This window comes from Aristolochia californica, unplaced genomic scaffold, assembly GCF_029961685.1.
Source record: "Aristolochia californica isolate CCGP_79_NKW_82.1479 unplaced genomic scaffold, dmAriCali1.0.hap1 SCAF_9, whole genome shotgun sequence".
In the NCBI taxonomy this organism is placed as follows: Eukaryota; Viridiplantae; Streptophyta; class Magnoliopsida; order Piperales; family Aristolochiaceae; genus Aristolochia; species Aristolochia californica.
In genome coordinates this window covers 36,638,469-36,651,155 of record NW_027182290.1, presented here as the reverse complement: position 1 = coordinate 36,651,155, position 12,687 = coordinate 36,638,469, and the positions used below count along the sequence as shown (strand labels likewise).

Genomic DNA, 12,687 nt, shown 5'->3' with positions numbered 1-12,687 from the left:
CCTGTCCAGTCTTTTCTCCTATCCGTTTATTCCTAATCTAAATCTTTCTTTAGTAAGAAATGGCGATCAAAGCTTCAACCCAGTACGCTGTACGCATCTTTGGCTTACACTTTTCCCTGCAGCAAGATCTTGATGACTGATTGATACGTGCAAGCGAGGTCCTGGAGCTATTGTGTGGCCCATAATGGCCCATGGGCACGGGTAGTGGGCTGTGGCTGCTGTCCAGGATAAATTTTGGTCTTGATTGCATGTCCGTTTGTGACATTTCCTAACAAGGGTGAGAATATGTCTGTATTTGAAACGTGTTTTTAATGGAGTCATTTGAATTATAGAAAGGATACGTCACCCGAATGACCCTGCAAAGTAGGCTTCGACTTGGTAGCATTTATGGAGAATTCATTTTCTCTAGAGAAAGTGGTTTTGAAATGTTAATTAACGTGGAATTATCTTCAACCGTGGAATTGAAATTCCACGTTTTTTAACCAAATGATGGAATGTGAAGTTTTACCTCTCATATAAGAATTTTACTTTCTTTTTCTTTTACTTCTTCCTTCTTTTTATTTTTATTCTTATATTTATTATTTCATAATTTGTAATTAGATTGATTAAAATTTTATCTAGTTATATTGCTTTATCATACTAAGTAATTATGGATTTAATTTATTTTATCAAATTTCAAATTAATCCATTTTTTATTAGATATCTATTTTAAATTAATTATATAAAATAATTAAAAAAAATATGACTATTTATCATTGTTTGTAAATAAAGTAACTATTTAAAATAAAAATTATTTTTTATTTAAGTAAAAATCATATCATCATTTTAAATAAATTTTAAACTATTGGTTCTTTAATTTATATAATAAATACTCTTGGTTCTTTAATTTTATATAATAAAATCATATCATCATTTTAAATAAATTTTAAACTATTGGTTCTTTAATTTAATTTTTTATTTAAATAAAAATCATATCATCATTTCAAAAAAAAATTATCGAGATAAAACTAATTTAACAATTATAATTTTTTATTAGATATCTATTTTAAATTAATTTAAAAAATTATGATTGTTTATCGTTGCTTGTAAATAAAGTAACTATTTAAAATAAAAATTATTTTTTATTTAACTAAAAATCATATCATCATTTTAAATAAAATCTAAACTATTGGTTCTTTAATTTATTTTTATTAATTAAATTACTTTAATTATAAAATATAAATATGAATTGATTTCCAAATTATCTTTAAGATTCAAATTTATGTTATCAAATTAAAAATTATTTTATAAGAAAAGTAGTCAATACTATATTTATGTCAACTAATTAAAAATATATAATTTAAAATAATTTATAAATCAATAATCATGTAAATTAGGGTTACACAAGATTGAGTCAATGTGTATTAAATAAATAAAATAATAAATAATAAAAATAGATGGGCATGGGAAAGACCTTAGCATGGCGGCAAGTTGGAAAGTTGCTGATGCTCCTTTTGATAAATAATAATAAATATAATAATATTTTATTTTTATTTTTTTAATAAAATGACATATCATCATTAGCTAATGAAAACAAAATTATACCTTACTTTGACTAAAGAGATGGGCCATTATATTCTCAGCCATGCCACTTTGTTGATTTTTTTTTGGTAATTGATTATATTCTTATTATATATTTTCTATATTTTTTTTCATTTTAATTTATAAAAATTATAATTATCTAAATAAAATACTATTTTGTATTAAATAAATTTAAGAGGGACGAATTTAAAAATTAGGCTAATTTATTACAGTACTAAAAAACGAAAACTAGGCTGCCAAACGATAGCGACATTTTCCAACTGCGTCTCAGTAGATATTTTATCAGTGGTAGCCGGTGGCATCCTGGAAAATCTAGACCGTTCGTCGGTTGGATTGCGGTACAGGAAATGGAACAATCTCATCCGCGAGGCATGATAGCCTTAAATTATTTGTCGCGTAGCCGTTAGGTTTTCTTCGTTTTGGGTAAGATCTTGCCTTTGTAGTTCCTATTCCCTAATATCTTCCTACCAAATGAATGGGGATCCCGGCGGCTCCCCCGCATCACTTGAGTTCAGCCGAGCCGACGTAAAATGTTCGGCGCGCTGTGGACGGGTATAATTCAAAATAGAACCGGCGAAGTAGGAGAGGTTAATTTTTATTTTTTTATTATTAAATCTATATTAAAATGAGAATTAGATTATTCTTTACCAAATTAATAAGAGTTTTAGATAATTTAAATTTATATAAAACCTTTAAATTATTATCTAAATTCTAAATATATTAATTAAGTATTTTTTAAAAGATATATCAGAAAATCGAGAACAAATAAGTGATCAATTAAACTGAGATGGAAAATTTTAAATTATATATAATTTTTTTTAATTTTTTTTTAAGACGTAATTGATTTTTGTTATTTGGGTTAATTAAGGAACCAATTGGGGTTTTTATTTTTGGATAAGATAGAAGCTGATAGTAGTGCTGTGCTCGCCTCTCGCTACTGAGTAAAAATCGGTGTTTTATTTTTTATCTTCTGCGCTTGGCAAAATCGTCTCTCCTTTCTCTCTCAACTGCTAACGACGAGAGGCGGAATCTCTTTGCGTACTAAGCGTAGGGGCTCGTATTGCTCATTTTTTTACCTTCTGCAATGTTTTAATGGAAGACAATATTCAGTGTCGTTTTTGGCCGAGTGCGTTATAGGATGGCTAGTTACACTTGAGGAGATCTGGTGTGATTTTTCAGCAATTGACGAAAGATCTGAGTGGATACCAAGGGAGCTGAGGCTTGACGGGTTGATTACTGTGAGATCCAACTCGTTTACTTTCATTCAGAGAATTTTGGAGCAAGTAAGACGATGGAATGATTGGGTAAAGATGTTGGCAAAGCCTGGTGGTTTCTGAATTTCGGAGAGAGGTTGAAGCCACGGAGGTCATCAGAGCGTCCAAACCGGCAAGACAAAAGCTCGATAATGTGTTTTTATGATCTGGATTGAATTTATTGTTGCAAATCTTCAGTTCTAAAATTTTGAGGTTGACGGGAACACGTTGCAGTAACGAAAAGAAAGAGCTTTGAAGTTATTGTTCGAGTTGGAAAGAATTTCTCATTGGAAAGGGCGGAGAGTTAGGAAGAAAGGGACGAGGATTGCAGGATCTTCTCTTTGTTCCATCAGAGATCGTTTCTTTGCCATACTTCCGATCCGCATATTTGAGGGCTGAGACAGGTAAAGGTAAAAATGGGTTTTTAAATTTGCAGTTCTTATATTCTATGTGTTGTATATGCATACTACTGTTTTTGAATCACTCTCTCTGGTCTCACTCTGTTTTTGCTACGGTATTTCAACCCAACCTGTAATCTCTCTGGACTCATGGAGGAACCTTATTTTTTTAATTTCCTTCCTCTGAATGCATCCATTTTAGCTTGTGTCATGGAGTTAACTCGAGAATTTCTATATCGCATATGCTCAATTCCCTTCCGCTGTGATTCAGTAGACCTTCACTATCAACATTTCTTCATCCCGTCTAATGTAATACTGCGGTTCTTTTGTTTAAAACAAGGGAAGAAAATTCCGCATATTACTAAGTGTAGTAGCTTGATATTTATGAGAACTTCTGTAGCTATTGAAGGGTAAAATTGACAATAGCTTAATATTTATCAGAACTTCTACTTGTCCTGTGATTTTCGCAGCATGGCAACTATGGTTGATCCACCAAATGGGACTGGGATCCAAGGGAAACATTACTACTCCATGTGGCAAACTCTCTTTGAAGTTGACACAAAGTATGTGCCAATTAAGCCTATCGGTAGAGGAGCCTATGGAATTGTTTGTTCTTCTATTAACAGAGAAACAAATGAGAAAGTTGCTATAAAGAAGATCAATAATGCCTTTGAGAATCGTGTAGATGCACTCAGAACTCTTAGGGAACTGAAACTCCTTCGAGATCTTCGGCATGAGAACGTCATTGCCTTGAAGGATATAATGATGCCGGCACACAGAAGAAGTTTCAACGATGTGTATCTTGTTTATGAACTCATGGATACAGATCTGCATCAGATCATTAAATCTTCTCAAGCACTTACCAATGATCACTGCCAGTATTTCCTCTTTCAGGTATTTTTCCCACCATTATTTACTATCCAAAGAAGGTTGACTCTGTCTCATGATTTGGATCATCCTAAACCTATTTTTGCTTTTATTTCTGAAATAAATGTGTATGAACACCAAATATCTGCTCAGAGCCTTTAAGTAGGTTTCTGCGCTAAAGCAAATTGTTTTTGGCATCTGCACAGTATTAAAAGCTTAGCATATTAGGTCCGACTGTAACATTGAGACTTGAAAAATAATCTTGAAACACTGGATGAGAATCGATATCTATTAGAAATTTAGTTGGAAGGTAATGTATAAACACCTTTAAGTTTGGGCCCCACCCCAAATATGGTCACAAGCATGCCATATTACCAAATACGGTCTAATTCTATATATGTACAGTGAAGCTTGGAAGGTATGAGAGTCGTTTTATTTGATTAAGAAAATTTATTCTTTTTATATAATTAATTTTCTACTTTAAGAAATAAATTCAGGCCCACTTCTTTCCTTTTCCTATCTCCATGCTGGGAGAGGTGCTCCTTACTTCCACCTCTTCTCTACAAATGCTATTAGAAAAAGGGAAAGGACAGAACCCTTTGGTTTGTGCCAAAACTTTGATCTTTACTGGGTTTCAGTTTGGACAGTTTACTCTAAATTTTTTGACTCTTGGAAATATAATTTGTGAATCATCATTTTTTAGTTATTAATATAAAATAAAATAAAATTTATGTCGGTGATGTCCAATCACAGTTTCTTCGTGGAGATCTTTACATGCACCTGCACTTTTTAAAAAAAATTCAAGTAGTAGCAACCTATGTTGGCACTTATTTGCGTAAATGTTTTGATGTCATATTTTCCTATTTCCAACATGTTGAATGTTTCGCAACAAAGCTTGATTTACTAAATTTTAAGCAAACATGTTTACTCAGGTCCGTGATACCTGCATTACTGCTAGTTAGATCATCTTCATTTGCACAGTGTCACGTAGTAGGTTTTATCTTGTTGGATTGTATCATTGTCTGTGGGATATGGAAATAGGCTCTGCCCCTTTTGTTAGTCTGGTGACATGCTGGAATTAGTTCTTACCAGCTTAACATGCAAATGCTGCTGACCATCTCAAGTTTACGAGTCTGACTAATTAAGATTCGTAGTTCGGGTATCATTGTTTAGATTGAATTGCATTCAGGTTGATTTGTTTTTTTTTTTTATTCTCTTCTAGATGTTTTTATAGTTATTTTAAGTCTTTATACGGTTGAAACAAAAGGACTCTTCATAGTTTTTTATCGATATACGAGACAGAAAATGTATGTGATATGGCCATTGCTCAATATGTCTACAGCTTCCTCATTTATTACAACTTGTTTTATGCCATATCTTGCTTTTTCGTCTTTGCCTCCTATACAGCAATCTAACTCAGTTCCTTTTACATGGATTTGCCTCAGATAAAAACAGAAGAAATAATCTTAATTATTTCACACTACTTGCTCTTGTTTGTATGCATACATATGTATGCGGATTAGTTGAAAGAGTAGCTAGCCCTCTTCAATCTTCTGCTTCTGAGATCTGACTTTTGAGAGCTTCCCAACCGAAAATTCCTTTATCTATATTTGGGTGCATGGGAGGTTGGAAAGAATCAGCCTATCATGCTTAGTTTCATTTCTTTCTTTCTTTTCTTTGCATTGGGTGGTTGTCAGATTATTAATTGTTTCACATACTTTTACCATTTATGATGGTATATGCAGTCTTTTTTAGTTTCATTGTGGCAGGACATTCAATTGTGCTTATCAATTCAACCTTGTATTCTTTTGCTTCTTTTCTTTGTGTACTCTTCTGCTTTTATCATAATCTTATTACTAACTCTTTTTAAACAGAGAATCTTGTCATGTCCTTGGCCGCTATCTACTCTTGTTGGAGATAACGAAATTCTCATATTTTGTTTTCAAACAGAAATTTTTTTCAACAGCATAGAGTCATCAATTACTACTCAATTGCACTGGGATGCCTTCCTTGATATTTATAGTATCTCTTTCTCCCTTAATTGTACTTGGGTTCAGACTCCTAGATCTACCAATCACCTGGCAGACTCCCATGCTAAACGGGGAACCTCCCTCCAAAACCTTATTGTGGAGGGTGGCCCCACCCTATAGGTTGTATTTTCTTTACTCTTTTTATATTATTCACACATTCCATCAAAAATAAAATAAAAATTGCTACTCAATCAAGGAAATGCTAACATGGTGAAAATGTATTTTTCTGGAATAATGAAACTTGGTACTAGTGCACCAAATTGAGTAAGTTAATGCTAAACTAAGTATCACTGAGTGTTGTGTGATGGTTTTTCAAGACAATGCTTTTCTAGCCATTTTGCCTATTGATACTGATTTAGCTGGCCAGTGAGACTGTTGGATCTCGTATTATTATTATGTTTCTCTCTCCATGTTTTCATGAAATTTTTGAGTTTTAAGACAAATCGTTAGTTATGTTTGTACAGAAATAATCTGATTATCGATTGAAAGCTCCTCTTTTTCTGCTTGAAAAATGTAAAACCTGCAGTTGCTTCGTGGATTGAAGTATCTTCATTCAGCAAGCATCCTTCACCGGGATCTGAAGCCTGGGAATCTCCTTGTTAATGCCAATTGTGACCTCAAAATTTGTGATTTTGGGTTGGCTCGCACTAGCAGTGGCAAAGGACAGTTTATGACAGAGTACGTGGTGACCCGCTGGTATCGGGCTCCTGAGCTCCTGCTCTGCTGTGACTACTATGGAACTTCTATTGATGTCTGGTCAGTTGGGTGTATATTCGCCGAACTCCTTGGCCGTAAGGCTATTTTCCCTGGCCACGATTGCCTCGACCAACTCAAACGAATTGTAAGCATACTTGGAAGCATGCCCGAGTCTGACCTGGAATTCATTGACAACCCCAAGGCCCGAAAGTACATCAAGTCACTACCGAACACATCAGGGACTCCCTTTGTCCGTCTATATCCCAATGCTAACCCTCTGGCTTTAGATCTGCTCCAGAAGATGCTTGTATTTGATCCATCAAAGAGAATCAGTGTCACAGAAGCACTGATGCACCCTTACATGTCCCCTCTGTATGACCCCAATGCTGATCCTCCTGCCCAGGTATCAATAGATCTTGACATAGACGAGGATCTCAGCGAGGAAACAATCAGGGAGATGATGTGGTTGGAGATGCTTCACTATCACCCGGAAACCGCAGTAATAAACCAGTAGATGTGATTCCAGAGCTAAGTTTCAGAAATCGTAGGCATAGTTATTACTGTTACAGTAAAGAGGAGATAGCTGCGTGTTTGTGTTTATGTAACTTATAAACTACCTAATGGTGCAAGCATCACGGATGTACTATTAGCGCATGAAAGCAGCTAAGACTTCTTTAGTATTTTTCAGCAGTTGGAGCTCGCGTGTGAAGGAATTTCTTTTCTAATCCTAATTGTACAGATAGGTGATAGAGCATGGGAGTGGTAAGCTGCACTCTTTGTAGCTTGTACATTATCTTGAATCTTGACTATGTATGTTTATGCAGTTATTTTAAGATACTATTATGTACTGGACCTAGTTGTCCTGGTGTCGAGTCTTGATTCAATTAAGTGAGAACATTTTGCGGCTATTAGATATAATAGTGTTATATTTTATCATTACACTGCTCCTAAATGTTAGAATGTAAAATCAGAGTAACGAACTTGTGCTTCGTCTTTTTGTTTGAGTTTTTACAGTTAATCCAGGTGAAAAAGCTCTCCTGAACTCCAGTCTTTTGCCTTCACCTAAATGTATGAGAGGGGGGCGACCACTTCCCTTGTTTTCTCGAGGGCTAGGAGGAGAGAATGGGAAGGATTTTTCATATTAAAAGTTAATTTTCGATTATCAAACTTCAAAAAAGAAGGCTCCATGAATCTACTAGAGTCTAATTATGTAATTCTATTTAAAAATGTGATGTTTAAGTGACTGTACTTAGAATTACGACATCCAGAGGGTTATATTGAAAATTGCCTTTCTAATTACTCTTACATATTTAAAAAATGTTACCCAACTTCTCAGTCATACTAAAAAACCAAAGACAAAAATATAGAAACATAAGGGGGAAAATTACCATATTTAAACGAGACGAGACTTCTAAGAAGTATTATTTCTGATACTGTGGTTATCTAGCCATGTGATGATGTCTTCAAAAACCCGAAATATCATCTCGTCGCACTCTCCTTCTAAAAGAGCATGATATGCATCTTTGTAAAGACGGAGTGTCTTATCTGCACTGCTTGCCGTCTCGTACAAAGCCTTACTAACTGATGGGTCAGTGACAATGTCCGCCTCTCCATGCAGGATCATTATGGGAAGAGAAACCTGCATGCGAAGCTAGTGTTAGCGAGGTTGAAAGAGTTGAGAGAAATACATCTAGAATAACTCTATCCACAAGGAACAAAAGAATGCTATGTCTAATCCATTTCATCCTAGATTCTTAGTCTATCTTGCAGTGTGTGGAACTGATCCTCAAAGAGGAATCAATTTTATGGATTCTGTAATTTTAGTGTTGAAGCCAAGGAGATTAATTCCAAACTATAGGGTTGTTTAAAGCTTTTCAAAAAATCCTACAAAACATTTAGGAGCATAGAACTGCTAATTTGGCTAAAATGACAACCTTGCTGAAATAAGGTAAACAAATAAAGAAGGAAAAGAGGGGAAGAAAAGGATATCACATACTTTATCCAGTTGATTTCCAATATCTTCAGTGGCTTTCAGAAGCTCTACAGCAGTTCTCAAGCGGGGCTTACCCGTGTATGCAATGACATTGTAAGCTGCCTGTACGCTCCACAAAAGAAAAAGTTTAATCTTATCTAGACAAAAATAAATGGGTCGAGATATACGAAACATAAAAAACCAATAATTTGAGAGGACGGCTTTTAATAACCAATACATGATTTTTAGCAGACCGACAGATATAGTTTATGTAAGCACAGATACTGACCAATTTTCTCTTTTTCAAGTCTTTAAATGCCATTTCTGCAATATCCTTTTGAGGAACTAACTTCCCTTTGGGGAGTAATTTGGCTACATGAATCAAAAACTGCTTTACCAGCCAAGGTGGAACAATATCATCTGCAATCTGCTAGCAAAGATAACAATTAACTGATTGTACAGATTGTAAAATCATACCAAGAACTTAAACAATATCCAACTTGGAGAGATTACTTTGCACATAGGTGCAACAAGAATGGCACCATCCCATTTATGAGGTTGTTTTAAGTGCATCTTCAAAACAACTGCTCCTCCCATAGACTCCCCTAACAAGAAGCTTGGAAGGCTCTTGTAATCAGGATTTTCTGTTTTACAAGTAGGTTCATCAATATCAGCTAAGAGTTGTTGTGTTACAGTGAAAAATCATCAAGTCAGATGCAATAATCATATTAAATTAGGTCATGATGTCTTTCAAAAAACTAAAATGTCATGAACACATCATTAAAGGAACATTCTTTACACTGTTTCTCCTCTAACCTAAACTGAATTATTCTAAAAACATTTTTCTAAAAATAATGAAATGAAGGATTTTGAAGCACCTAAAGACAAGATTCTTCCTTGAAGCTACATCAATTTGGAATTGCAGGTGAAACCATGGTAAATTTAATGAAACAGGTAAGACCCCATGTATCTAAGCCAAGGTGTGCAGTGAATAGCCAAAGTCTAAGATTCTAGTGTAATAAGAAGCTCAGCCTTTCTTCAACTCCCAGTACTCAAGATCTCAGCCGGATACTGACGACTCAATTCATTGTTCATATCAATTAGTAATTCACTGATAAGTCTGAATAATTTATGTTTCAAAGACTCTTTTGGAATTACAGTAACAAAACAGATTAAATTCTGATAGACACTTCACCAGGAGAATATTTATTATGACCATTATTAGTAGTCTATTAATACAATTACGGACGTCATCATTTGTAAGTCTTAATCAGAATTGGCCCTGTCTTTCTCATGAATAATAGTAGGAAAAAATATGATGTAATGTGTAACACATAAGCTAAAGCCAAGACCTTTCACACTGGAGAAGTGCTCAATAACATCATCGACAAGCCTATCAAAGCTTGGAATAAAACAATGGAGACCTTCAGAGAGACCAAATCCAGGGTAGTCCATTGCAAAGACTCCAAACCCAGATGATGCAAGTTTCTTTGCAGTTCCTGCAAGTACAAATAAAATTTCAACCTTTTTCTCATCTTACAGAGGGTATTGCAGATGTATCAATTCTGATAACAAAGAAAGCACTTACCTTCAAAGAAAAATGTACAAGTGTCTCCATAGCCATGACAAAAGCAAATGATTGCCTTAATCAGAGATGTTTCTGGAAGCCAACTTTTTGTGAAAATAGTCAGTCCTCTGGAATTCACCTTGTACAACTGCATGAAGCCCATGAAAGTTCAATAAGCGCAAATATTCAAAAGCCCAGCCACGATTCTGCAATTTCAATAAGAAAGTGAAGAGCTTGAAATCCTAAGTAGTGCCTCAAAAGTTTATATATTAGAAACTAGTTATGTTATGAATTCTGTACCTCTTCCGTTTTCAGTCCTGGATAAGACGCCTGAAGCATATCCAAAAAATAAAAAATTATTATTTCATATTGAATACTGAAATTTGAAAGTGGAGTGCTTTCAAACAATAGAGGAATCATGGCTTTTAGTAGTGAAATGACAAAAGCCTAAAGCAGGATGTTTCAGTTATTTATCAAATTCTGATATTGAGATGCAGAACTCGTTGAAGAGAAAATGTTAGTCTTTTCACATACATATATATCTGGTTTCCTGCACGTTCTCTGTAAAAATCTTTGACAGTTCATTCCACAAGTCAGTATGCAGGGTAAACAACTAAATTAATACAGTACTAAGAGGGTAGGACAAGTATAACTTCTCACAGTGAGAACTGTGAATGCCTAATCCATAAGCAACAAACACTTTACCGAGGCTAAGTGCGTATAGCTAGGCACATTTGGAACACCTCATGCTTCAACCTCAAACCTTAATTTCAGTTTACAGTATTAATATGCAACCAACTTGCATATATGACCCATAGTTTTATATTTGGTTCTAAGATTTTGAAGAAGCTACAGTTACAGAGCTCACATGAACTCACCAGAGTTTCCTAACCTTACCTGGGAAGTAAGTAAAGAAGTGTAGACTTCAAAGCCACTCCAAATGACCAAAATTTTCTATTTCTGTTTTAAAAGGAATAATCAACATAGTTTAAATTTTTAGACTTAAGTTTTTGGTTTTTGTTGGTTATAAAGGAATTCAATCTGAATATGGAGACCTGTTTTCATTGTTTTTATTAGAAAAGTTAAGGAATGGCCAGGACACATCTTTGCTGAGCAACTGGAGAGCTCTGTTGTTTTTTTGGATTGGATTTGGTGTATTTGAGTGCAAATGATCACATATACCTTCAGACTTCTGAGAACCAAAGTGGCTGAATACAGTTTAAACAAAAAATAGTTTTTTTCTTTTTCATTGAAAAAGAAAAGGCGAAAACAGTTATTTTAGCAATATTATTTCTCTTGTAAAATTTCAACAAAATATTCTTCCCTGTATTGTTTACCTATGTCGTTCTTTCCGAAAACTTGTTTTCGCCTAGAGATTCTTTACGAATCAAAATGTTCAATTATCTTACATCATGTTAGTGACAAAACGTAATGTTTAATCAGTACTTTCTCCAACTACAAAATTTTATTTAACATGCAGAGAGGCATTAAGAGAAAGATAGACGTAAGATAACGGCCTGCGGAAAAAACCGAAGAGTAAAACATGTCCAAGCAAACACCACGCGATACCAGTAAAAAGCAAAAATACACACACAAACATACACACCAAAAAAAGCAGAAACCAACTGGAATACATCTACGTTAGAATCAACAAATACCTTAAGCAAGCAGTGATCAATTCCAAGCTGAATCTCCTTAAAGGCCTCACGAACCCTGCGTCTTTCTGGCGCTTGATCGAGACTAACATGAAGTAGTTGCTTTAACTCTTTGCCGATACCTTCCAGCTCCATGACAACCGATAACTCTAGTCCCTAGCCTTCTTATAAAATTCCAATCATAGAGTTTGAAATCCGGAATCTGGAACGAGAATCGGCGAAGAGAAGAAGTCGGACTGTATAACAGTTCGTCGACGCGACGGGGAAATGGCGCTAATGACATTTTATGACGAATGAGGTGGTATATAATGGCCTCATGGTGATGACGATGATGATGTAGAGTTGAACGAAGACCGAATCACAGTCACGCAGCCGGAAATCCATGCGCACACACCGACGCCATTGAAATTTCAGAATGACGGAGTTGTATATCCGAAGATGGAAGAAGAGGAGCGTTAGAAGTCAGAGCTCGTAACCGAAATTCCCGACACCTCAGTCGCAAGGGTGGTCACGCTTCCGCTCTCGTGGGCTGGAGCGAAGACTCGTGACAAATCGTAGTGCACTCCGCACAAAAATAATCAATAAATATAGAAATTTTTACACGTGTGATTTTCCTACATGGCCTAGGATTGTGGGCTTCCCCAATGCGCCCAACGTTGATGGCAATG

General features: G+C 35.0%; 2 protein-coding genes across 3 annotated transcripts; one reads left to right on the top strand and one right to left on the bottom strand.

The window, feature by feature from the left end:
* Window positions 1-2,537: 2,537 nt before the first annotated feature.
* On the top strand, window positions 2,538-7,792 carry LOC137941003 (mitogen-activated protein kinase homolog NTF3). 2 transcript variants are annotated; one of them, XM_068786190.1, is made up of 3 exons: window positions 2,538-3,238; window positions 3,703-4,126; window positions 6,656-7,792. In XM_068786190.1, exons 2-3 carry the CDS (start codon window positions 3,704-3,706, stop codon window positions 7,337-7,339), a joined length of 1,107 nt encoding a protein of 368 aa, XP_068642291.1. In that variant the 5' UTR covers window positions 2,538-3,238; window position 3,703; the 3' UTR covers window positions 7,340-7,792. The 2 variants fall into 2 exon arrangements, with proteins under 2 accessions (XP_068642291.1, XP_068642293.1); XM_068786192.1 differs by having other exon boundaries at window positions 2,538-3,244.
* A 331-nt stretch (window positions 7,793-8,123) lies between these two features.
* Window positions 8,124-12,343, bottom strand: LOC137941847 (caffeoylshikimate esterase-like). Its single transcript, XM_068787445.1, has 8 exons — window positions 12,023-12,343; window positions 10,665-10,694; window positions 10,386-10,512; window positions 10,150-10,296; window positions 9,311-9,441; window positions 9,087-9,224; window positions 8,822-8,920; window positions 8,124-8,464 (listed from the first exon to the last, which is right to left on the bottom strand). Exons 1-8 carry the CDS (start codon window positions 12,152-12,154, stop codon window positions 8,237-8,239), a joined length of 1,032 nt encoding a protein of 343 aa, XP_068643546.1. The 5' UTR covers window positions 12,155-12,343; the 3' UTR covers window positions 8,124-8,236.
* Window positions 12,344-12,687: the final 344 nt, after the last annotated feature.

Bases quoted from the DNA above. Each gene is read 5' to 3' on its own strand.
- LOC137941003 (XM_068786190.1), top strand. From the start codon at position 3,704: ATGGCAACTATGGTTGATCCACCAAATGGGACTGGGATCCAAGGGAAA. The intron at 4,127-6,655 runs GTATTTTTCCCA...TAAAACCTGCAG, and splicing joins GCCAGTATTTCCTCTTTCAG to TTGCTTCGTGGATTGAAGTA.
- LOC137941847 (XM_068787445.1), bottom strand. From the start codon at position 12,154: ATGGAGCTGGAAGGTATCGGCAAAGAGTTAAAGCAACTACTTCATGTT. The intron at 10,513-10,664 runs GTACAGAATTCA...GGCTTCATGCAG, and splicing joins CAGGACTGAAAACGGAAGAG to TTGTACAAGGTGAATTCCAG. The intron at 9,442-10,149 runs GTCTTGGCTTTA...CTTGTAAAACAG, and splicing joins GCACTTCTCCAGTGTGAAAG to AAAATCCTGATTACAAGAGC.